Source organism: Triplophysa rosa, linkage group LG15 (genome assembly GCF_024868665.1).
Source record: "Triplophysa rosa linkage group LG15, Trosa_1v2, whole genome shotgun sequence".
Taxonomy (NCBI): Eukaryota; Metazoa; Chordata; class Actinopteri; order Cypriniformes; family Nemacheilidae; genus Triplophysa; species Triplophysa rosa.
The window spans coordinates 7,200,045-7,224,823 of record NC_079904.1 but is presented as its reverse complement, the minus strand read 5'-3'; the positions used below and the strand labels follow the sequence as shown (position 1 = coordinate 7,224,823).

General features: G+C 40.5%; 2 protein-coding genes across 4 annotated transcripts; one reads left to right on the top strand and one right to left on the bottom strand.

Annotated features, from left to right (window-relative positions):
* Positions 1–643: 643 nt before the first annotated feature.
* On the top strand, positions 644–6,415 carry prg4b (proteoglycan 4b). The gene is made up of 11 exons (XM_057352884.1): positions 644–825; positions 1,068–1,184; positions 1,362–1,484; positions 2,064–2,102; positions 2,642–3,856; positions 4,412–4,495; positions 4,580–4,716; positions 4,824–4,977; positions 5,307–5,408; positions 5,760–5,882; positions 6,171–6,415. Exons 1-11 carry the CDS (start codon positions 762–764, stop codon positions 6,272–6,274), a joined length of 2,262 nt encoding a protein of 753 aa, XP_057208867.1. The 5' UTR covers positions 644–761; the 3' UTR covers positions 6,275–6,415.
* Positions 6,292–22,399, bottom strand: tprb (translocated promoter region b, nuclear basket protein). Of its 3 annotated transcripts, none has more exons than XM_057352881.1 (50): positions 22,230–22,399; positions 21,858–21,962; positions 21,698–21,771; positions 21,493–21,589; positions 21,297–21,400; positions 20,996–21,160; positions 20,796–20,888; positions 20,597–20,677; positions 20,384–20,471; positions 20,085–20,225; positions 19,905–20,008; positions 19,387–19,584; positions 19,171–19,278; positions 18,860–19,089; positions 18,621–18,784; positions 18,377–18,519; positions 17,256–17,404; positions 16,993–17,155; positions 16,784–16,918; positions 16,564–16,704; positions 16,305–16,461; positions 16,023–16,189; positions 15,344–15,496; positions 14,938–15,258; positions 14,658–14,845; positions 14,270–14,417; positions 13,687–13,824; positions 13,450–13,581; positions 13,216–13,346; positions 12,921–13,131; positions 12,702–12,848; positions 12,390–12,588; positions 12,038–12,255; positions 11,882–11,955; positions 11,597–11,793; positions 11,209–11,511; positions 10,798–10,940; positions 10,580–10,660; positions 10,274–10,477; positions 10,017–10,157; positions 9,601–9,694; positions 8,814–8,974; positions 8,624–8,692; positions 8,435–8,526; positions 8,225–8,328; positions 8,022–8,120; positions 7,202–7,352; positions 6,982–7,097; positions 6,757–6,846; positions 6,292–6,647 (listed from the first exon to the last, which is right to left on the bottom strand). In XM_057352881.1, the coding sequence occupies exons 1-50, from the start codon at positions 22,378–22,380 to the stop codon at positions 6,604–6,606; spliced, it is 7,107 nt and encodes a 2,368-aa protein (XP_057208864.1). In that variant the 5' UTR covers positions 22,381–22,399; the 3' UTR covers positions 6,292–6,603. The 3 variants fall into 3 exon arrangements, with proteins under 3 accessions (XP_057208864.1, XP_057208866.1, XP_057208865.1); XM_057352883.1 differs by having other exon boundaries at positions 19,905–19,981; XM_057352882.1 differs by having other exon boundaries at positions 6,293–6,647; positions 6,982–7,094.
* Positions 22,400–24,779: the final 2,380 nt, after the last annotated feature.

The following is a 24,779-nucleotide window of genomic DNA, read 5'->3' as shown; positions in this document are numbered from 1 at the left end:
TCTTCAAAATGTCTTCTTTTGTGTTCAACAGAACAAAAAAAAAAAGATAAGGTAATTTTCCTACTATGGGAGTCAATGGGGGTTGAGATCTGTTTGGTTACAAGCATTCTTCCAAATATCTTTCTCTGTTTACATCAGAACAAAGAAATGTATACACATTTGGAACAACTCGAAGGTGAGTAAATGATGACAGCATTTTCATTTTTGGGTGAAGTATCACTTTAACTTATGTAATTGTAAAGATTAAAAATCACTCACAAACCCCTAAATTTGTTTGTTATTGCTAGTGCTTATATTTCAGAAAGGCTTGTCTAATGTCATAATTAAAATATGACTGACTGAATGAAGTATGTTGCTATTAAAAAGGTTGCTTTAACATTTTTAAATCCAACCTTTTAAAGTGTGAATATTAATGACATTCAGAACTCTGTAAACAAACATTAAGGGATATGTCCAGCACACGCTGTGCTGTGGAGAAGGGGGTGGTGGTGGTGGTGTTCAAGTTTGTCTGAATACATGGATGATTCACCACTTGCAAACGAGACGATTGGTAATTCAGCACTGGCTGGATAATTGGACCCGGCCCAATAGAGGAACACCAACACATTCTGCCTGTATATAAACATGAGTGTTCCCACAGCAGGTGAAAGAAAACAGAAAGACAGTAGATCGTATCTTTAGCTTCATTCATTTTGTAAAAGATCTCCTGTGACTGCATCATTTTTCTTTGTCTGTAATGAGAACAGGGGTAAATAACTGAGATGGCCAAATATTTGTCCTTTTTTCTACTGTTTACATGTGCGTCCGTCAGTTGTTCAAATCCGAGTAAGTATCTTTCTGTCAACTTAAATATTTGTTATATTTAATCAATATAGTGTGTGCACTGTCATGTTAAAAGAGATTTGTTTTCTCACTGGGTTATATTGACACTGTGAATAATTAACCCATTTTTAAAAGAAGTTAACCTAAATTCACTTTGTGCTTGTTTTTGTATATAGTTCTAACAAAAAGGTTACTCTTTCATAAAGACGTATACTTCTGTAAAACCAACACTATTCTCTATCCAGGAAGCTGTCAGGGACGTTGTGGACAAGGCTACTATAAAGGAAGTTTATGCCAATGTGATTATGAGTGTCTGGGGCTTAATGAATGCTGTTCAGACTTTGAAGACCTCTGTACCACAAGTAGGTTTCTTATGAATCCTCCTCTGGGTTGTTTTATTAGTAGTATTGTTATGGACAGCTCTTACGTTCAAAATAACAAATACCTTTTTTAGTCACTCTGGGATTAATGTAAGCAACACTTTCTACGTAACTAGACTATGTTGTGGTACGATTTACAATTTTTTTTTCTGATGACAGGGAATTCATGCAAAGGACGCTGTGGGGAGCCTTTTAACAGAGGCAATCCATGTCACTGTGATATTGAATGTACCACATTTAATCAATGCTGTTCTGATTATGAGAGCCTGTGTTTGGTAGAAGGTAAGAATATAAACTAAACAAACTATCTGGGTGTACCGTCCGTAACAACTAATGCTTGTTCATGTGTGTTTAAAATGATCCCTAAATAATCTTTGAAACCTTTCAGGCACGTAATGTGACAACTAACAGCATACATGATCTCACTTGTGAAAAATATAACCTACATAATATAATTTATGGATTGTTTATTAATTATCATTTATTAATAATATGTTATAACCACATTAATGTCATTAACAAATATGATATTGGTTATTTCTGTCAGCAGTTTTGATATATATAACACCTGTCCATTGGTTTCCATGCATGCATGCTATTAATTTAGCTTTATTATTCGCCTGATCTTAAGTTTTACATCTGTGTGGCTATAACAGACTTAAAGCCAAGAAGCACAGTCACCCCAGCACTAAGGATATCTAACTTATGTCTAAATGTAACAACTAAAAAAACCAGCAGGTATAATTACTTAAGCTTTGCCACGACTCACAAATAACCTAATCAAAATGATTGTACTGTTGCTTTAATGTACTTGTTTATTTTTGCTGTACAACTAATACACATAACCTTGGTTTTTGGTAGAGTCCTCCAATGAAGATATGTCCGACTATGAAGAACAAAGTAAGTCTTTCTCTTTGTTTCTCAAAATCTTTCTTAAGTATGAGTAAACAGAGATTATGGAAAATGGAAAATCTTTGAAATTTAGTTGAATAGTAAAAATGACCCAATGTAATTGCATTAAGGGCAGAATTGATCAGTTACCCATGTCGTTCCAAACCCATTTGACTTACGTTCTTTTGGGACAACTGACGAAAATTTTCCATTTTTGGAGTTGCATTTTTGGATAACCTATGCCTTTAATACTGCACATGTGTCAATGATTATAGTGGTCATTTGTATATATTTTTTATATTTTATTCTACCAAAACTGACATATTGTTTGGCATAATTTACTGACATTTACAGTATATTGAGTTAAAATGTATTTTTAAGCGGACGCAAGAGATTTAGAAATAAGAGTAAAAGTGTTCCTGTTGAGCAGTTATGTTGGATATATTTGTTGTATATGCAAAACTCCACAAACTACAGTACTTGTTGACAAAAATGTATTAATAACTATATAAATAACTTCTTAAACGATTAACTTCTTTATCAAACAGTTGTCCCTGCTGAGACAACTCCATCTGAAGTAGAGGATACAACAAGCACAGTATCACCAGGGGGCCCAACAATTACAATATCATTAGAGGTCCCAACAAACACAACATTATCAGAGGGTCCAGCAACCATAATTTCATCCGAGGGTACAACAGCCATAATTTCAACAGAGGGTTCAACAGGCACAATGACAACAGAGGGTTCAACAGGCACAATGACAGAGGGTTCAACAGGCACAATGGCAACAGAGGGTTCAACAGGCACAATGACAACAGATGTTTCATCCAGCACAATAACAGAGGGTTCAACAGGCACAGTGGCAACAGAGGGTTCAACAGGCACAATGACAACAGAGGGTTCAACCAGCACAATTACAACAGAGGAGTCAACAAGCACAATATCACCAGAGCGTCCAACAACCATATTTTCATCACAGGGTACAACAACTATCATTTCAACAGAGAGTTCAACTAGCACAGTAACAACAGAAAGTCCTACAAGCACTGTACCTACAGAGGAACATACAACCACTGTAACAGACAGTCCTACAAGTACAGTACCCACAGAGATGCCTACAAGTATTGTATCTACAGAAGAACCTACAACCACCGTAACAACAGAGAGTCCTATAAGTACTGTACCTACAGAGAAACCTACAACCACCATAACAGACAGTCCTGCAAGTACAGTACCCACAGAGATGCTTACAAGTATTGTATATACAGAGGATCCTACAACCACTGTAACAACAGAGAGTCCTACAAGTACTGTTCCTACAGAGGATCCTACAACCACCGTAACAACAGAGAGTCCCACAAGTACTGTTCCTACAGAGGATCCTACAACCACTGTAACAACAGAGAGTCCTACAAGCACTGTTCCTACAGAGGATCCTGCAACCACCGTAACAACAGAGAGTCCCACAAGCACCGTACCAACAGAGTTGCCTACAAGTATTGTATCTACAGAGGATCCTACAACCACTGTAACATCAGAAAGTCCTACAAGCACCATACCAACAGAAAGTACTGCAAGTACTGCACCCAGAGTGGGTCCAGCAAGTACAATATTGACTCCTGCTACAACCCTTCAAATCAATCCCACAAAAGACAGTTTGTACCCACAGGATCTTAGTTTCACTGTCTCAATTAAGCCAACACAGAAACCAACTAAACCAAATTCAGTCAATGACAAAATAGATAAAGATTTCCAAGCTGGTAAGATTTGCATTTCCAAATACACATTGTGTTTTTACAATTAAATATTTCACATACCAGTTACATTCTATATTTTTAGAGTTTCTTTAAAGGTGTGTAATTTTTTGGAGGATCTATTAACAGAAATGCAATATAATATACATAACTATGTCTTCAGAGGTGTATAAAGACCTTACATAATGAAGTGTTAAGTTTTTATTACCTTGAATGAGCTATTTCTGTCTATATATACACCGCCAGTCCCCTTACATGAAATTCGCCATGTTGTTTCTATAATAGTTCATAAATGTGTTATTTCCTTTGGCAAAGAAGCGAAAACTTGACAACATGTTAGTGGTATGTCAGCCTACATAGTGCGTCGAAAAGGAGGGGGGAGTGAGCCATTGGTTGCAATCGCAAACTCACCCCTAGATGCTGGTAAATTTTATCCACTGGACCTTTAAAAAGCATCTGTGAACTGAACAAAAGCAACACACTTATTTTTTCCAGATGTTATAACACTATTGTTTTTATAACAGGAAATATACTTTTTTTTATTTTGAAACACTCTTTTAGATGACGATGACACTGATCTCTGCAGTGGGCGTCCCGTCAGTGGTCTGACTACACTCAAAAACGGGACCATGGTTGCATTCAGAGGTCAGTTCCAGATATTCGGTACCCTGAATGTATCTTCCATGTATCTTTCTGCAGTGGAATATGTCACGTTTTTTTCCTCTGCAGGAAATTATTTTTGGACACTGGACAAAGAAAGAAATCCTGATCCTGCTCGGTTGATCACAAGCGTGTGGGGAATCCCATCTCCCATTGATACAGTTTTCACCCGTTGCAACTGCCACGGCAAAACCTATTTCTTCAAGGTACTTACCCAGCCAGTACAACAATACACTTTACTGCACCACACCCAAAAATAACAAACCATAGTGTCAACAATTGTGATCTGATCATGCTTGTGCATATTGCACAGGGAAATAAGTACTGGAGGTTTGAGGATGGCACAATGGATCATGGCTTCCCTAAACACATCAGCCAGGGCTTTGGGCAGATCAGTCACATCACAGCTGCTCTATCCATACCCCAGTACAGAAGCCGAAATGAGGCTGTAATCTTCTTCAAAAGAGGTTTGAGTCAACAAATGCACAGATTTGGTCATTTTAACAAGATAACTTCGCTGAAAACATTACTTGTAAGCAGACGCAGTTTAATTATACAAAAAATATAGGTGCTAAAAAGGTTCTTCACAGTGATGCCTTCGAGAAAAACTTTCAGTCTAACCATTTCTTATATATATATATATATATATACACTTTTCTTTTATATTTTCCACTACAAAGAACCTGTTGTGCACCAAAAGATAGAACAGCCTGACAGGAGTCATCTAGCAACCTTTTTAAGAGTAAATGTATGCACCACAGACGTCCAATGTTGACTTGCGTATTGATTTCTGCAGGTGGTCTGGCTCAAAAGTACACCTACCAAGTTACTCCAAGTTGTGGGTCAAAGCCAACGATTCCTTTGTTTACAGTAAGGAATAGATTCAGAAGAGATACAGGTAAGGAACCACAAAATTACAATTATAAAACACTATTTAGGTTGGCATGGCAATTAACAGATCAGTCACATTCAATCAGAGAATACCAGGGAATTATAGTGCTTGTTTAGACAGAGTTCTCAAGGTTTGTGTGTAGATAAGAGTTTGTGTAAACATGTTTTGTAGAAAGGTTAAAACTGTGTATAGTACTTCCTGGAACAGACGTTTCACCATGATAGAAAAGTCAAATCACACCTCTACTTGCATTTGTTTTTTTAAATGACTTTTTGACAGAATTATGAACTGACAAAAGGAGAGTATTAAACGGATCAAAGATTGTATTCTAATTTTGAGCATTCTTTTTTTTTTTAGACTCTCTGGGGAGAGTGATCAATATCTCTAAAACCTGGAGAGGATTTCCATCTGTAGTGACCTCAGCCATTTCTGTGCCTTCGAGGGTTAGAGAGGGATACAAATATTATGTGTTCTCTCAACGTGAGTGTTGGATCAGTCATTAAAGCTAGGAAAACTTCCTGGCACCGTTTGGCATCTAATACGGGTCTTGGGTGGAGTATGTTTGACAAAATATACTTGTAAGGTAGCACTTAGGACTACAAAGGAAATGTTGTTCTCGTGTTGCTAAATGTTACAGAGCCAGCTGTATGCCTGACTAATGTGACTCAAAGTTTGATCATTAGATCATATTAATGTCATACTTTAAACAAATTCTCAACATTATACACGGCGAATTAGTTGGAAATAATATCTTCTTGTCTTCCACAGAAAAACACTATAGCATGAAAATGGAAAGGGAAAAACCAGTGATCCTAAAATCTCCTAACGGCCAAAGGGAAAAAACAGCAAACAGCTTCTTCAAATGTCCATAGTCGAACAAAGTTAGACCTCATGAAATGAATGTAAACATTTGATTTCTAGTGATGCACTTCTTGCTGTTTTCTGTGCAGAAAAAAAATCGGTTTTGTTATCAATGCTAAAAAGAGACATCGAGGAATGACAGAAGTTTCTTCTTCAAAACAAAATATTTTATTGTACTGAAGTAAAATTTTTAAAATAAAATGGTTGGTCACAACCGACAAAAAGAGAGTACACTTATAATTCACTGAATTAAGCCTTGAAGCAGAACAATGATCAGGCTGCTTGTCTGAAACTGTGTCAGTTCACATTGCGTTGCTGCAGCGACTGGAATGGAGATGCTTCATCTGGCAAAACGTCCCCTCACACCCGTAACACCTGATCCACCTGGTTCAGAAAAATTAATTTTGGGGTTTCTAAATAAATCCACATCAATTGATGCCCAAGAATGCCTAAATCAGTGAGATAATAAAGAAATAAACAAGCATGGTCTTACGTCTCCTTACGAAATTCCTGGCAGCACGACCGGCAGTCCACTGTCTGCCCGACCCAGTTCTCGCTTTGGGAGGCTGAGTGCTGCTAGTATCTTTGAGAAATGATGTTTTTTTTATGCAATATAGAAAATATTAAAATGAAATAAAAACCTTTTATTATTACATAACTGTTATGGAATATGATGCTGCATCACATCTTTCATATTAGTTTTTTCATAAAGAATTACCTGCAGAACTAGAGGAAGGTTCCTGGCTAGTGGAGGGTAGGCTGGCCTCATCTGAAGGCTGTGCTGGTTCATCCGCCTCAGTTTGAGTCACAGGCTCGAATAAAGCTTCAGCACTGCTAAATCATACAAACACAACTTAAAATACACCATGTAATACCAGTTCCATGTCCATTATGATCTTTCAGAAATATTTTTTTATAATTTAGGCTCCTTATGACACCTGTCTCCTGCTGCCTCCATGAACATATCGTCTCTGTCCTCCATGCCACTAGGGCCCGCTAGAGCGCTCAGACCAGGAGTGGAGGTGCTCACCATGGGCACAGACTGAGAAGCGTGTTCGGTCACTTCAGACCTACCTGATAGAAGAGTCACTGAATAAAAACAAGAGAAGTTTTCAACGCAATGTTTAAAGACTTAGCACTTCAATCTCATTTAGCATTAGTTCCATGACAGGACAATGTATATTAAAGGGGTCGTATGACACGGCTAAAACGAATATTATCGTTTGTTTTAGATGTAATGCAATGTGTATACACGATTTAAGGTTAAAAAACACTTATTTTCCACATACCATGCATGTTTGTATCCTCTCTTTGCCCCGCCTCTCTGGATTTTTAACGAAGCTCTGCTATGTTTGCTATGTGCTATGACTGGCCAGTTAACCAGTGCGCAGTGATTGGTCGAATACTGCAAGCGTGTGACGGAAATGTAACGCCTCTTACCATATTTGGAACATCAGGTTCCAAAGCAATTGTACCGACAGGTACGCCCACCTTACTTGCGTATACATTTGGGCGGTCTTAGTCAACTCATACCACGAACTGACGTAGATTTGTGGGGGTGTGGTTACACGAGGCGTTTCAGGCAGGTCTGGGTGAGCATTCGCTTTTAGATAGAATGCATCTTTTGTTCCGACACTTCAATTTTTGAAATTTTACTTGTCTTATACATGCATGGGCAACTTATAACACACCAAAGACATAGAAAAACACGTGTTCGCGCCATATGACCCCTTTAATACCAATATATATATAGCCTACCTGGAGCGGAGATCTGTAGTGGGGTTGTGGGCACGCTGCGACCCCCCGACTCTTCCTCATGACCACCAAGGAAAACAGAACTCTCATACATGCCTAAACCTGCAGAAAACCCAATAATTTTAACTGACCACCACCTGTGGCACATAGCACTTCATGAATAGCAATATTTTTGAGGAACAGGGAGGCAGGAAGAGGCATGCTACCTTGTGAAGGCATCTGGCCAAGGTCTGAATGGGTGGAGCTGGTCTGTGGGAGGTCATCTGAAGGACCAAAGCGAAACCGCGACACACCTGCGACCTGTGGAAAACTTCATAACGCCAAGAAGCCAGTCACGTGATGAGACCAAAACTCAAACCTACAGACTAACAACAATCTGGAGTTTACTGCTGTTGTGTAAAAGACCAGACACGTACTGCATTGCTTCAGCAAATCCTTCAGAGCGAGGAGGAAGTAGTGTAGGAGTGCTGGGAACCATCCTATCATCCTCTTCGAAGAAATGCTGTTGCTAGGAGTCAAACAGAAAAGATGAGAAGAGATTGAAAGACTTCAGGCATTGACGCTTGGGTTCAAACGCGCAGCACAAACACTTAAAAAAAACTCACTTCACTACTGGCCATTCCAGGTGTAAGGTGAAGCCCTCGCCCCACTGACTGACGGCGGACTGGGAGACGCTGCAGACACATGCGGAGTTATATTTTAAAAGCTCACAACAGGCAATGCTTAATAATAACAACAAAACTAAAAAAAATGCACAGATAAACGTTACACATAGCACATAGCTTTTGCACACACCTGGACTTGAGCAGGTGGTCCCAACTCTTGAGCAGACGTGCCTAAGATGTTAAGTCGAGGTGGCAGAGAGTGCTGCGGCCTCCTGGGTGATTGTGGCAGTCGGGGGGCGGAGCTGGTGACAGATGGGTCTGCTGCAAAGGCCTCCAATGTGCCCGTTTCAACTGAGGTGTCACATGCAGATGAAATAAAGATAAATAAATAAAAAGTGTGTTTACAACATCTACTTATGTAATGTGTAAAACTACAAGATATTGAAGAAAAATGTGATTTATTAACTTGCTAAATAACATAATAAGCAATTCAATAATGCTAAGAAATCAAGTTTATCTTCAAATACATTTAAAATTGGAAAATGAACCAATATATGTTTCATTTTTTTCTGGGAAAAGCAAACACCCCTCTGTATCACCAGTTTTTCTGGTATCTGCATCAACCTAAAACTGATTAAACAAACTTTTTGAAGTACTAAAATCATTGTTAATGCCGTGGCAATATGTAAATTTAAATATTTTTAAAAATGATATCTTGCATCCTTAGTATTATATTAAGAAAAAAACATGAAAATTAACTATAAAAATAATTATAGATAATTATATAGATTTGTAGTTACTCATTTCACATTTCATGTTTTTAGTAAAAAAGAAACTACTCACTATTAAGGGCAAAGGCCTATTTTAATACAAGTTGAAAATGTAATTTTAAATTAAGTGCAATAATCTATCAGATGTGAAGGTAGACATTACTAAACGCTCTTTCAGACAGCAATGGTTAGGTTACAGTGACTTACAGCTGGCGCTCTGAGAATCTGCCAAACGTTGGGTGGAGTCTGTCGCTCCGAGACTTTCCTCCGTCTCAGTTCCTGGATCTGTGGGATCTGGACCCTGATGAGACAGAAGCGGATGGAGGAAAATGGGCACAATTAGAAGAAACATTTCTGCTTCATTGCCTCATCCTATATAAACAGAAAACATCTGTCCCAGGAACACAACAATGACCAATGTACTCTGTGGAAAAATCTCTCACCAAATAAAGTAAGAGGGGCGATTCCCTACTTGCAAAACTCGGCTAGTCACAACATTGCATAACAGCAAGCTGAACCTAGATCATTTAAAACAGCTGGCATGGGAAACATGTTTTATCCAAACGTATAAAAATTCTTGCTGCTTAGGGGTTTGGAAAATGTTGGGATGTGTGCGTGTGTACCTCTGTGTCATCGCCCTCATAGGCCTCATCACCTTCTCGACTGCCACTCCCTTCATTGCTCTCCTCTCCCTCTTCCCCAATACCATCATCCTCCTCGTCATCATCATCTTCCTCCTCCTCCTCATCATCCTCTCCATAATCCTAAAAGGGGAGGCAAACAATTAGGGTAAACAAACTTGACATTTTCAGTACAAGAGAAACGTGTCATCTGATACATTTTAGTTCTACAAAAAATTAACTGTGGTATGACTACATACCGGCTCTTCTTCCTCCTCCTCCTCCTCTGATTCTTCATGGTCTTCCTCACTGTCTGTGTCACTACCAATGACTATGACGTTATGCTCGGTCCCCTCTGGGCTTCGATGGCTCTCAAAGGTATGTGGGAGAAGTTGATCTCCAGGAACAGACTGAGATGGTCCTGGCATCTCATCCATCATCTCCAAAGTATAGCTCTCAAACTCCTTTACACAGGAAAATCACCACCATTTCAAATTTGGCTGGTCATGTACTTAAAATAACTTGAGACAAACAGGAAGTTTTTACACACATCTTCCTGGCATTACCTGTCCAGCATCAGAGGCGTCTTGGCTCTCCCCTGGTACAACGCTCTCAGCCTCGGTGCTGTCCTCAGTCAAGCCCTCTTCCTAAAGAAGTAGAAACACTATGTCAGGAAGCCTCGATATGTTTTTGGTATGCATTGATGCAAGTGCAGAATACCATTAAACCTAACCACAGCGTACCCCACAAGCAAACTTTAGAGTCCATTACTGTGTGTGCTCACCTCTAGGCCGACTCTATGGATGCGGACCCTCTTGCAAATTGGGGTGTCATTGGGTTCATCCTGGGACTGTGTGTCAGCTGACATGGTCTCTTGCTCCTCTTCACGAGGACGTTTGGTCAAGGTGTTACAGGGAGAAGCCGTCACTACAAAGAGAGATGCCAAAATGTTAACAGGATAGTTCACCCAAAAACGAAAATTCTCTCTCATTCCAAAACCTGTATGACTTTCTTCTGCAGAACACAAAAGATGATATTTTCAAGAAAGTTGGTAACCAAACAACATTGGCCCCCATTGACTTCAATGTGTATGAACGCAAAACCACTGAGACATTTCTCAAACTATCATCTCTTGTGTTCCACAGAAGAAAGTGTCACATAGATTTTGAACAAATTCTGACAGAATTTTTATTACCTGTACCAGTACTGCTTGTACTAGCCGCCGCGCTCCAGATACCTGTGGATGTTGACAGAGGCCTGTCTAACTGCGAGGCCGGTATCATAACAGCAGCTGCCGGCTCCTGGTTGGACGGTTCGGCAGGAGGCTGGGTTTGCTGCTGGGTAGGCTGAATAAATGCAGTGGCTTGGCTTTGCTGTTGAACGTTTAGCAAAGGCTGAGCCAACGTGGTCTGAACGTTAGGGCTGGTTGACCTCACTGAACCGCTCGCACTACCATACACCGTCACATGCTCCATCGGAGCTTCAGATGACTGCATTGCTGCAAGAGTCAAATGAAAGATAGAATGCATGAACATTTACTCTTGATTTGTCCAATTAACATTTTTGACAGTCAACTGGCTCACCTTCCTGGCTCTCCACCTGTGTTGTGGGCATGACTGTGGCGGTGGGTGTAGGGGTGGGCAGCGGGGCAGGAGTGATCATGGGTTTGATGCTGGCCCTCGGGGTTGATTTATTCCCAGGGATGGCGGGAGGCTTGCTGGGTGTTGCTGCCAGCGGTGTGGGTTTTATGTTGGCAGTTGGAGGTTCAGAAGTGCTTGCGCTGTAAATGAGAGAATGCAAGGCGTGTAAATGATCGGCAGGTGCCGTTTTTGAGGTGTTTCAATAATAAGAAAAATGATGTACAGTACCTTCCTCTTTCAGCCACTGGTGTGGTCTTCAGGGAGATCTGTCGCTGTTCTGTTGTCCTTTGCTGTTCCTGGGTCTGTATACAGAAGAAAAAACAAACCCTACAGCACTTGAAGCAGTTAAGCTGTATGTCTGGAATTGAAAGATCATGATGTTACCTTGCTGGAGCCCTGCTCCGCAGGCTCGTCTCTCTGCTCTCCATGTCTCTCCTGCTGCTCGCGAAGGTCTCGCAGCTCTCTCTCCTGTCTGCTAAAACGTCCCTCATACTGAGACATTAGTGCGTTCACACGTACCTCCAGCTCCTCTTTTTGTTGCTTAAACTCCTCTTTTTGTTGCTTAAGTTCTTCGTTTTCATTTTGGAGCTGATTCTTTTGACCTGGATAAAGAGATCAACCACAAAAGAAAAAGACTGATGAGCATCCAACTATCCTGTGTTTTAAGTTGACGAGAAGCTAAGACCAAAAACAGTGCGGTCTCTTTGTTCTTAGTTCTTCCTGTCTGGATTCTTACTGGTAAGCTGGCAGATCTTCTGCTTTGCCATTACTATAGCCTTCTTGGTCCTCTCCTCCTTTTCACCCAGCTGCTGTCTGAGCCTCTCCTCTTGAGAACACTTCTCCTGAATCTCCTGTCTGAGGCGCGTTAGCTCCCCCTGCAGACGAGAGGCCTGTTCCTGCGCACTGCGTGCCTCTGCTTCCCGCTCGCTCACGGTCTGCATGACACAACATAAAATCCCACACTAATAGCAGCAATAACAGCGTAAATATGATGTATATTTAATACAAAACGCCTTAAAACCAAAACCGATCCATGCAATGTTCTCACCCTATTGAGGTTCTCCAGCTGGCCTTCCAGTTCCCTTGACCTGTTCCCTGATTGGCTGAGGGACTCCCTGAGGGCTTGAAGTTCTTGAGCGGATGCTTGCTGGGCTTCTTGATCCTGAGCTGGTATGGAAGCTGCTGCGGCTACCAGCTGTACAAAACACAACCAAAATCAACACCCCCACAATATAAACAACGTTCATTATAACAAGCTCTCACGTACCTTGTCATATTCAACCTTGAGCTCCTCATACTGAGTTTTATACCGCCGGCCAATCTTCTTGACCTGCGTGATGGTTTTGACTTTCTCTTGAATGTCCAGAACTTTGGCCTCGTGTTCCTTCTTTAGATTGTCTTTCTCCAGCATCACCTTCCCAAGGTTCTCCCTTAGGTTCTGTACCTGAGACTGCAGCATGGTCAATGAGCCACTGCTCCTGCAGAGAGCAAAATGAAGATATATGCATAAAACATTAGAATAAAGGAGACTTTAGCCGTAGACGCAGAGGAGCGTTTCCAACCTGCTAGCCTCCGTTTTGAGCCGGCCTGTTTCCTCTGTGAGCTGCTGGATCCGTTTAATGTGCACCTCCCTCTCAGAATGCAGGCGCTTGTACTCCTCTGGGTCGGTGTCTTTCTGCTGACTCACCAGATGCTGCAGAGCAGATGAAAGAATCGTCCAGTAATTGTCATTTATGACAACTACAAAGGTTTTCGAACAAAGGCAAAACCTCTCAGGGTATACAGACGCTTCTGACCTGAGTACGAGCTTTCCAGCGTTTGATGTCCTCTTCCAGAAGCTTCTTCTCTGCCTGCAACACGCCGCTCTTCTCGCTCAGCTCTGTGATGGACTCCTGCATGGGTGTGACGTCTGACTCCAGTTTCCGCATCTGTGAACCAAAACACAAAATGATTGGTGATCAAATATAAGCAAATGCACATTACAAAGTGCCTAAATGAAAAAACTGAGAACAAATATAGCAGCCCAGTCTTGCCTTAGCATGAGTCTCCTCCAGTTCCTGCAAAAGCTTCTCCTTCTCCTCTCTCAGCATCTTATTGGTTCCCATGAGCACATTCATGGTCTCAGTTTTCTTCATTAGCTCATCATGCTGAGCCAATGTCTTTGCAGTCACCTTTAGACAAATAACAATTAGAAATATTTTCAAATACAAACAAACTATTTATCGCTGTAATGAAAGCTGGAACAGTTCTCAAAAATGGCCCATAAGTTGTTCCAAATCTGTATACATTTCTTTGTTCTGATGAACACAATAAAAGATATTTCGACCATTGACTACCATAGTAGAAACAGTTTCTTTATAAATTTCTTTGTTCTGTTAAATACAAAAGAAAATATTTTGAAGAATGTAGGAAAGCAAGTACTGGGACACTTTTGACTACCATTGTCATTTTTTCTACCATGGTAGCCAGGAACTGTTTGATTACAAGCATTCTTCCAAATATCTTTCTCTGTGTTTAGAAGAAAGACATTTAAATCAGATTTGGAAGAACTCGAGAGTGAGATTAATTTTTATTTTTTGGGTGAACTGTCCCTTTAAAACTGGCCTCCATTCTGACCTGCATCTTCTCTCTCTCAGCATTCAGGTTCTCTTGCAGGTCCTTCAGCTCTCTCTCCAGATGCTCCACTCTCAGCCTGTGCCTCAGACTTTCCCCCTGAGCCACCTCGAACCGAGACTCTGCGATCTCCTTCTCTCGCCGCACAAACCTGCAGAGAGAGGCAGTAGAAATGAGTGAACTCCCTTGAACGAGAAAGCAATGAAAGACTATGAAATATTTTGAGGAAAGCTTGGAATAAACACGTCAAAACATTTCATTTGAATTATTTTCTTGTGTGTTCCTCCTATTTGTTTCATTTATTAATCCTTTATTAGGCATTATGGGAATAAAGACAAAGCAATGATATAGGCAAGTGTGCCGAGGTGGACTACAGGGAACAGATGCTCACCTGAGGATCTCCAGGAGCTGTTCCTGAGACTTGCCCTCCTCAGTTAGCGAGATGTTAAGGGGACTCTCATTGGCTGCTCTCTGCAGCAGACCGGCCAGCTGTCCACTCAGACTCTGAATCTGCTCGTGGAGGAGGGCGTTCTGCTTTTGCATATCCTCACAGCGAGACTCTAACTTGCACTGTTCCTCCTAAGTGTGTGAAAAATTACATTTATTCTCCGTTGGAAGCTGAAGTACTTTTTATTTGGCTCATGTTTGTTGCAGCATTCCTGTGCACGTACCTTTAGAATCTTCTCTTGCTCCTCCCAGGAGATGCGAGCCTCCAGCAGCTGTGCACTGGTGCTCTGGATCTTCTCCTCCAGCTGCTGTTTGAGAAGAGAAACCTGCAGAGCCTGAGCTTTGGCAGCCTGCATGGCCTCCACGTCAGCCGCATGCAGCAACATCTCCTGCTCGTACTTATCCTGGGCCTCGGCTGCCAGTTTGGCCTGCTCCTGACCGTCCAGGATGGCCTGCTGCTCTTGGGCGGCAGAAATGGATGCTCTCTCCAGGACACTCTGGTGCTCTGCCTGCAGGCTGCTCAGAGACTTTCTCAGCTCGCTCAGCTGAGATAAAGAACAGATATGAGTGAATCAATATATAAATCAACCTGAAAGTTCAAAGATCAAAACATTGGTGAGAGTTCGCTACCTGCTCCTCCACGGCAGCGACAGCTTTGTTACTCTCCTCCTGCAAGGTCTGCTTCTCCTTATCCACCTCCATGAGTTTTTGTTCCAGTTGTTTGTACTGTTCTCGAGCCGCCTCCACCTGGCTTTCAACAGATGCGCGGACCTGCTCAGTTACCTGAGAACAAGAAAACCAAAAAGAAATACCTTAATATTAAAACAACTATGATTATTAATAGAAAATATATTATTTTAAGTATGAATATTTTAAGCTTAATATTTTGTTTCACTCAGAAACATTGCATTATGAACGATAAATGTACAGTGACTGTAGTTTCACGTTAAAGTGATGGTTCACCTAAAATGAAGATTCTGTCATCACTCACCCTCTTGTCATTTCAAACCTGTATGACTTTTTCTTCCGCAGAACACAAAAAACATATTTTGAAGAATGTTGTTAACTGGCCCCCATTCACTTGCACTGGTTTTGTGTCCATACAATAGAAGCGAATGGGGGCTGCTGCTGTTCGGTTACCAACTTTCTTTAAAATAGCTTCTTTTGTGTTTTGTTGCGGACCAAAGTAAGTCATACAGGTTTGAAATGACGAGAGGGTGAGTAAATGATGACCGAATTATCATTTTTGGGTAAACGATCATATTAATGAATTAAAACATTATAGGAGGTCATAAGTGTTTCCTCTCACCTGTTTCTCTTTATCCAGAGATTCCTCCAGGTTCAGACACATGTCTTTGTACTGTTCCATACTGGCAGTTGTGTTATTCAGTCGCTCGGTCAGCTCATCTGCCAATTTTCCTGCCCGATTCAACTGGGCACGCAGAGACTCCACCTCACTCTCTCTACTATGCAGACCTGGAGGAGATCATTCACAAAATGAGTTGTCTCCCAAACCCTTGTTTGTTTCAGATTTTGCCTCAAAACAAACTTGAAATAATTTTGTAGATTACATGCGGGCATCATTTCTCACCTATGTGCGCAGTGGGTGACGTAAGTCGGCTATCACCGCTACTCATCTGCACCCTCAGGTTGTCCAGCTCCAGTTGGGCGGCAGTAAGCTGTTCTCTGGTCCTCTGGTACTGAGCTGCTTGCATTTCCAGCTGTTTCCTAGCATCCATCAGCTGCATCTGTGTGCAGGAGAGAAAGCAAAGAGAAGGAACTTGTGAGCCAAGGTACATAGAGAACACACAAGAGGACAGAAGATAAAAATGAGAGAGACAGGTGCTCACATCTTGATTGCGTGCGAGCAGGTGTTTCTGCGCCACTTCATTCTCAAGTCTCTTCTGCAGTTGAGTGATCTCTCTTTCCTGCTTCTCGATCTGGGCCGTCATACGCTGCCTGACTTCGGTCTCCGAGCGCTCAAGAGTTGCCTACAGTGTAAACAACTTTTAATATCTCCTTAAAATGGTGCGACCATTCGATGAGTTGTTTCATAAAGCCGCTCATCACCTGTATTGACTTAAGGTTGGACAGCAGCAAGCTCTGGCCATGCTGTTGGGCCTGAATAGACTCTTTCTCCTGGGTCAGCCTGATCTCAACCATCTTCAACATGTCTCTCTCTTTGCGCAGGTTCTCTGCTTCAGGCTGATAGATGCACAAATTGTTTTAGATAGAATGAACAACCATTAGAAACCAAAACATCAATTCACCAGACATACCTCAGCCAGGGCACGTTTCTCAGATGCAACACGCAGATCTTGAGTGAGGGTATGTATGGTCTGTTGGTTCTGCTGGATCGTTGCAGTCTGTTTCTGGGTCTTCTCATTTAGAGTGGCTATCTCCTTACGGTACCCCTCCACGTTATCCTGGAGCATCTCATATCTGCCATACACAACACGTATAATGTTCATCAAGCATTAAGTCGAGATTCTACTTTAAGAGAAGCAGGATCACATAAGCAGGATGATATCTCTAAACACACCGTTTGGAGGTGAACTCTAGCTGCGTGGCAATTTTGGTGTTTTCAGAGCGCAATTCAGTCACTTGGTCCTGTAGTTTTTCACTTAGCTTGGTCAGAGACTTCTCAGCCTCTGTTTTTTCCTTCTTATACGCCACGAAGATTTCTTGCAGCTGCCCAAAGGTATAAAAGCTTAGATTAAAGGTATAGTTCAATTAAAAATGAAAATTCTGTCATTTACTTACTCTCTTGTCATTTCAAACCTGTATGACTTTGTTTATTCTGCAGGACACAAAAGAAGATATTTTGAAGAAAGTTGGCACCCATTCACTTCTATTGTATGCACACAAAACCGATGCAAGTGAATGGGTGCCATTGCTGTTCGGTTAACAACATTCTTCAAAATATATTTTCTTGTGTTTGAAATGGTTTGAAATGACAAGAGGGTGAGTAACTGATGACAGAATGTTCATTTTTGGGTAGGGATGTAACGATTCACTCAGCTCACGATGCGATGCGAGTCACGATTCTGATCTCACGATGCGATTTATTCACGATTTACTCACGATTTATTTTTACAAAATGAGTTGAAATAAATTAGAAATGAACAACATCCCTTGCATTATTTCTTAAATGCTTCACGTTTCTTTGTATAATAAAATAATGTTTTATTTCAAATAACAAAACTAAACTGCAATTTTATAACTTTTATAATTTATAATCTATTATAATTAATAATAGAAAAAGTCTTTAATATAAACAAACTAATACTGTCTGAGCTTTTCTTGGATTTTTTGCATTTAAGAAATATCAGCATGTCCACGTTTAGATTTGCAGTGAAAATAGCGGCCCCTGCTGTTCAAAAAATGTATTGCGATTCAGTTCAAGCCTCAACCGATTTGAATCGTCACTCATTATAACCGATTTTCAACCGGCTCACGGTAAATCGTTACATCCCTATTTTTGGGTGAATTATAACTATAAGTGTTATTCTTGCACAGACAGAAATCCAAACTTGAATAATTTGCATGTACACTCTAAATGCATCTGTAACAGTTTCTACTTGTGTGTTCCCATGTAATTCCAGTTAGCAATCCAAAAACATAAAATGCAAATCAGTGGATGTCCTGCTCTGAATGGCCCACCTGCTTCAGGGCAGCCTTGGCCTCTACAGACTCCGTGGACTCGATCGCCGTGGCAACCAGTGTTGTAGGGGTGGCAGTAGTGGGTGTGACAGCTGGAGATCGACGAGGGGTGGAGGTCAACATGAGCTCCTCAGTAACAGCACCTGCTCAATTTTAAGTTTATTAAAATCAAATAAATTAAAGAACTCACAGGGCACAGATACGGGAGTGCCGTGTCATATTGCACGAGCACACGTGATCTCACCTAGCTGTGGCAAGGTGACGCCAGTGGCCTGGGACAGCAGCATGCGGAACATGTCCCTCTGTCGTGCAACGGCATCGACCTTCTGCACGTCTTGAGCTCTCTTTTCCTTCAACTGCTCCAACTCGCGCTGAAGCTCCTCTAGATATTTCTCCACCACGTTGCGTCTGAATACACAAACGCATGCTCTCAACATCATGCGCATGTCTTCATCTGACCCATGATTCGTTTCAGTTGCTTACTTCATGATGTCTCCCTCCAGCTCGTCTTTCTCCTTTGCATCACTGAGGTCTCGGAGGGCCACTAGGAGGCGCTGGTTCTGCTGCTGGAGCTCATCGACGCTGCGGAAAGTGACCAGATGCTGGGAGATCACCTCGGACGTACTGCTCACATCAGCCGAACAAAAATCATCCTCCTCACGCATGACGTGATTCCCACGTGCCTCCTCCAGCTCGATTAGGAGAACCCGAACCTGTGATGACATACAGATTGTATTTATCAAAATGTTGCGCTGCAGAGATTAAAAACTAAGACGGACATGTATAATCCTCACCTGTTGAGCCGTATCAGCCAGCTGCACCTCAAGTCTCTGGTTGTCTCTTGTCAGCACAGAAGAACTTTTGTTGGCTTCATCCGCCTCCTTCTGCAAGCGGTGGACTTCCTGAATAATCAAAGAATGTTTGTTTTTAAAGCTACGTGTGGCCAAAGCAGACAACATTCAACATGATGCACATTACGACAAAGTGTCAGTAGCTTATTTCTTCCTCACCGCCACAGCTTGCTCAAGTTTAGCAGAGAGACTAGACACAGACTTCTGCAAGCGCTCATGTTCCTCCCTCTGTCTCTTGAGAATGGGCGCCTTGGCTTCCATCTCCTGAACGATATCATCCAGGTACTTGTGCAGACGCTTGTTTTCTAGCTTCTCCCGCTGCAACTGCTCTTGCGCCTCAACGTAGGCTGTATATATCTACACAAACAGACAACACCGGCGACATAGAATAACATTGCTTACTTGCATTATTTATGTCTTAAATGTTTTGATAATTGTTGGTTTCACACATTTGTCATCAAGGTTCACGTGTAAATGAATACATTTATATTTGTATATTAAAAAATGTTGCAGAGACTTTAATTCAAGCAATTACAAATAAAGGAGCACTTAACATTAAAAGGTGAAGTATAATTTTGTGCCACAAAATAATAATCAAATGTAAAAGAAAATTTCTAATTTTTAAATGAACATATTTTACATTATGGCATTACACAATTTCAAGGATAGCTCAGTACCTCCGTGAGCTTCATGCCTGGTTTGATGATTTTGGCTACCGCTGCTGCGGTGGGGGACATGGTGGTCACCAGCTCCTCTGTGAAATGTGAAGAAGCTCCTGAAACTACCACACAAATAATAATAAAATGACAAATACTACTACAAAAAGCATTTTTGGGCAGGTGATGTCCAATCCTAACCTCTGTGTTTGGCGTCAGACAGCAGCTCATTAGCATTGTCCAACTCTTTCTCCTGGCTGCTGATTTTTTCTTTCAGTTCAGCAATTTCCTTGTTCTTACACTCCTCCAGGTCTTCCATCTTCACCTCCAGAGCTTTATTAGCTGTCCACAGAAGACAACACATTGTCACGAACATGAGAAAACACAAGCATGATATAGAAAAAAATAGACAAGTATCTGACATTATATCCTGCATCTACTCTATGGAGACTGCTTGATTCCTTGTGAATGTTTTTAAACATCAGAGAACCAGTTCTTACCCTCTCCAGCCTCTTTAAGAAGCTTGTGAAGTTCCTCTACAGCTTTGCTGAGCTCCTCACTCTTGGCCTCAGCATCACCCGCCGCTCCCTTTAAATCATCGACACAGAATTCAAAGAGATCTTTGCATTCTTATGATTAAATTAAAATATAATACAAGCTATCCTTATCCACAGATCATGCACTTTCAATTTCCTAAGACAGGCAACATTTACCTTATACAAATTTGAGAGCTTGATATTTGCATTGATTTCATTGCTGAACTTCTCCTCCAAACTGGCCTGTTGCTCCTTTGACTAAATATAAAAGACACGTCCAACAGGTTATTAAAAAATATATAAAAGCAACTCTAAATTAATTTAACTCACAATTCATCTGTTGTTGGTAACTCTAACACAGACTTTCAAAACTAACCTCTCTTAGCTTGGAGATCATTTCCTCTGCTTGCCTATGAAGGTTCTCATTAGACGCCTTCAGGCTGATCACCTGATCTTGGAGTCGGGTAATCTAAACAGGCATACAAAGATTAACACATGGACTAGCGCATAAAATATATATTTAAGCATGATTGACGAGATAAAATAAGCAGTAAACACAGCAGGATTGTGATGTACCTTTTCATCCTTGTTGTTAAGGCTGCATTGGAGCTCCAGGATCTCGCTGCCCCTCTGCCGTGAGAGAGACAGCAGCTCTTCGCTCTTGGCTTTGAGCTCGGTGTTCAGCCAGGTCACTTGACCCTGGAGTAGATCTTTCTCCTGCTCCATTCGCTTCTCTTTATACTGAATAAATCAAGACAGAATATTTTAAAAAACAGCTTTCAAGTTGCAGTGTAATGTTGGAAATGTTGGAAAAGAAAAAGGGGTCTGTGGATGATCCTGCTATCACAAGAAATAGTCTGGATCTTTCGTACTGTACCTTGATCGAGACTGCAGAGGCTTCAGATTCATCCAGTTTGAGCTGAAGCTGCATCTTCTCAGCATTGACCTCCATCAGTCTGTCAGTAAGAAGCTTCAGGTCCTCTGAAAATGTTTTTTTAATCGTGACCAAAGTTTTCATGCGCGAAACAGTATTTGTAATGCTTAAACAAGAGATTTAAAAACTTGTTAAATACCGCTTTGGTGTTCCATCTCCTGTGATCTTCTCTCCAAGGTCCGCACGAGCTCTCTCTTCTCCCCCTCCAGCTCATCTTTGACTTTAGATAGTTCATTCTACATGAAAAAAACTTTACATTAACACCTTCTTTTCTCATTAACAAGACACAGAGCCTCTTCTCAACGTCTACAAATAAATAGGCCTAAATCCACTGCTAACGTTACCTGTTGTGATTCCAGTTTAGCATGGGAAGACGACTGCTCCTTATTTTTCTCTTGTAGATACTTTAGCTCATCCTCTAAAAGACAGACATGTACAAATACAAATGAAGTCAGGTTCAGTGTTCTTTGCTAAAGAAATGTGGTTTATTTCCCATGTGCTTACCCAGTTTCCTGGACTCCTCTTTCAGTGTCTGGTGCTCTTGAGTCTGGGACACAAAGTGAGCTTGGCTCTCTGCGAAATTCTTCTCGATGTCAAAATACTGTTGTTCTTTATGAAACGAGAATATGGACTAAATCAAACTAAAATGGTTATATTATATTAGCCTAGCCATGTAGCTGACCGTACGTTATAAAAGACAACGTTTCTGTTAAGATCTGTTGTAACAAGCAAGCAAGGCTTTCAAATGAACGTGCGTGTATTATGAAAAGAACAATAACATTCAACGTGTCACAAAACGATATTTATGGTTTTTGTTTTTAACAATATTTATCATAATGTTACGACATGAGCCGGCCTATTGCAGCACAACCTTACCACTGTCCACTCGGTATTGTTCCTGGTGTGCCTTTAGACAGTCAATTTCACATTGTTGATCTGCAATGTAGTTCTCTAACTTAGTCAGGACAGTTTTTTGGAGTTTAGAAATTTCCGATCGCTCCAATATTTGCTGCAATACAGCCGCCATTTTTCGTTTCACCGGCTCCTCCTCTTCCGCTGAAAGTGTAACAGTTTATTACCATTTCCTATCAAGCAAATAATTCAGCAGGGGGCGCTTGGTGGCTCAGAAAGCGGAATTTGCCAAGGAACAGCATAAACATTTCAATGTTTTATTATTTAACTCTAGACATTTATACAGAGCGTGAAACTTATACTTGTTTTAAATACAATAATTCCAAGGATAAGCTTGATACTTGAACTTGATTGATTATTTAATCGCTGTTTAACGGTTAAATAAAATAAAGCGTATTTACGAAAAGCCACAAACACCTGTGATTGGTCCAGGCCAAAAAGCGTGGAGAAAAGTGTCACTTATCACGCGCTTTTATGTACGAAAATCGAAGTAATGGCTAGTAAACGTTGTGGCGGTAATTCACCAAAAGCTGGTTTGCCAATCGCCATAAAACCTCAGAACTTGAAGGAGAAGAAGTAATCGTGTTGTTGGTCTGTGTTTGTGGCTTTGTGCGGGTGTCAATGCTGAGGAGTCACATGTGTGAGTATATTTGGACACTGAAGTGCACTTCATACATTTAATTTTTAAAATTGTACTTAGGATGACACTAAAGCAATGAAGTGAACACACGATGGAGACGTAGCATAAGACATATAACGTACAGCATTCTCGTCCGTTCTGTACCGTTGAAGATCAGTCACAGAGATTCTAACTAATAATCACAACCTTTGTGACTTCACGTCCCATTCTAGAAGTTTGTCAAACCTTGAAATTTGTGTCTTGATTTTAAGGTGTTAGCTTTTTTTAATGCATGTTTTGTTTTATTTTATTTTAAATAATTTTAAGTCTCATTGAGCCCCCCTTTGATGTTTTTTTTTTTGAGGTAACGTTACGTTACTACAGAAATTAACATTACCATTTAAACTGTGTTCGCTGTTTCCTCCCAATTGTTTGTAATGTATCTGAAAATATATTTTTGTTATTTACTCCAAACCTCCTCAAATGTAAAGAGTTTTACTAAGTACAGTACATTCTAAATATTTTTTTTGTTTCTCGATTTTCTAAGAAAATAATAACTTTCCAAAAATGCATTATTATTAAAAAAATATTTATTTGTATTTATTTTCACGTTTTATTGATATTACTCCAGATGTTTCATCTTACATACATAACGTCCAATATTTACCTTTAACCTGTAATAAATTATGCCGTAGCATTTCCATTGCATTTTGTTACTGAACTAGCCTTGGTGTAGTTCACCCAAAAATAGAAATTCTGTCATCATTTATTCACCCCCAAGTCATTCATGTATATGACTCTTCTGTGAAACACAAAAGATGATGTTTTGATATTGTCTCAGTGGTTTTGTGTACATACAATGGAAGTCAATAGGTTCCAATGGGTTGTTTGGTAATCAACATTCTTCAAAATATCTTCTTTTGTATTCTGCAGAAGAAAGTCACACAGGTAAATAAATGACAAAAAAGTTTTTTTGGGGGTAAACTATCCATTTATTCATAAGAGCTTCATAAGAGGCAACTGAATTGTATAACTTTTAATTTGCTCGTCTTATCCCACTCAACATTTATTGAAAAGCATCACCTTAGTCTCTTGTTTGCCTTTATTCTTTCTCTTTCTGTGCTATTTTTTCTTTCGCGTGCAGTTGTCGTTCCCTCTCAATCCAAGACCTGTCATAACACATATCATTGTGACCACAAATGATTTATCAATATGGAATTTATAAATGGAAGCAGAGAGGCAGATAATGGTTGTTAAGGCAGTGGGAGTCCCCTAAGGCAGTGGATATTATTTACAGTAAGACTGCTTGGATGGAGAGATAGTATAACCTCGCCTCTCTTTGCTATGCAGCCTTAACCTTGAGTAAGCCAATGGCGTTCTATCTCTTTCATCCTTTTCCGAATGTCAATACACTTTAGAAAACAAAGACCCATGGGAATGTTCCAAGGTCTTACACACGTGTTTCGTGTTCTGAGAAGGTTTTGTCTTTCTTGCTGTTTGCTTTGTCTGTATTAATATGAAGGCCAGTGTGTTGATGGTCACGGCACGAATTTATGTTTACGGTGACTTAGAGTCTTAGATGGGTATAGACAAAGCCTAGCTTCCAAAAAGGTAATAGCTGACCCTGGGTGTGCATATGTGTTTCCTATGCTATTACAAAGAACTTGTCTATTGAACTTCTGTTCTGTTGTTAATTGTATATTTGCTCTATTCCCCAATATTTACTATTACTATTGAAAAAAGAAATATTGCGATAGTTACATGTATCAATATTTTTGCACATCTTGAAGATACTGGTTTCCGTAGTAACAAATGGGGAAAATAAACTCATGCTACACCTTGCGTGACTAAACTACACGAGATGTTTAAGACGAGGGTAGGAAGTTTTCAAGTAT

What these genes read in the sequence shown, in the direction of transcription:
- prg4b (XM_057352884.1), top strand. Translation starts at nt 762, where the DNA reads ATGGCCAAATATTTGTCCTTTTTTCTACTGTTTACATGTGCGTCCGTC. An exon ending in GAGCCTGTGTTTGGTAGAAG is followed by an intron (nt 1,485 to 2,063) that starts GTAAGAATATAA and finishes GGTTTTTGGTAG; the next exon opens with AGTCCTCCAATGAAGATATG. An exon ending in GCAAAACCTATTTCTTCAAG is followed by an intron (nt 4,717 to 4,823) that starts GTACTTACCCAG and finishes CATATTGCACAG; the next exon opens with GGAAATAAGTACTGGAGGTT.
- tprb (XM_057352881.1), bottom strand. Translation starts at nt 22,380, where the DNA reads ATGGCGGCTGTATTGCAGCAAATATTGGAGCGATCGGAAATTTCTAAA. An exon ending in GTCTGACGCCAAACACAGAG is followed by an intron (nt 20,009 to 20,084) that starts GTTAGGATTGGA and finishes TTTGTGTGGTAG; the next exon opens with TTTCAGGAGCTTCTTCACAT. An exon ending in CCAGTGGCTGAAAGAGGAAG is followed by an intron (nt 11,794 to 11,881) that starts GTACTGTACATC and finishes TCTCATTTACAG; the next exon opens with CGCAAGCACTTCTGAACCTC.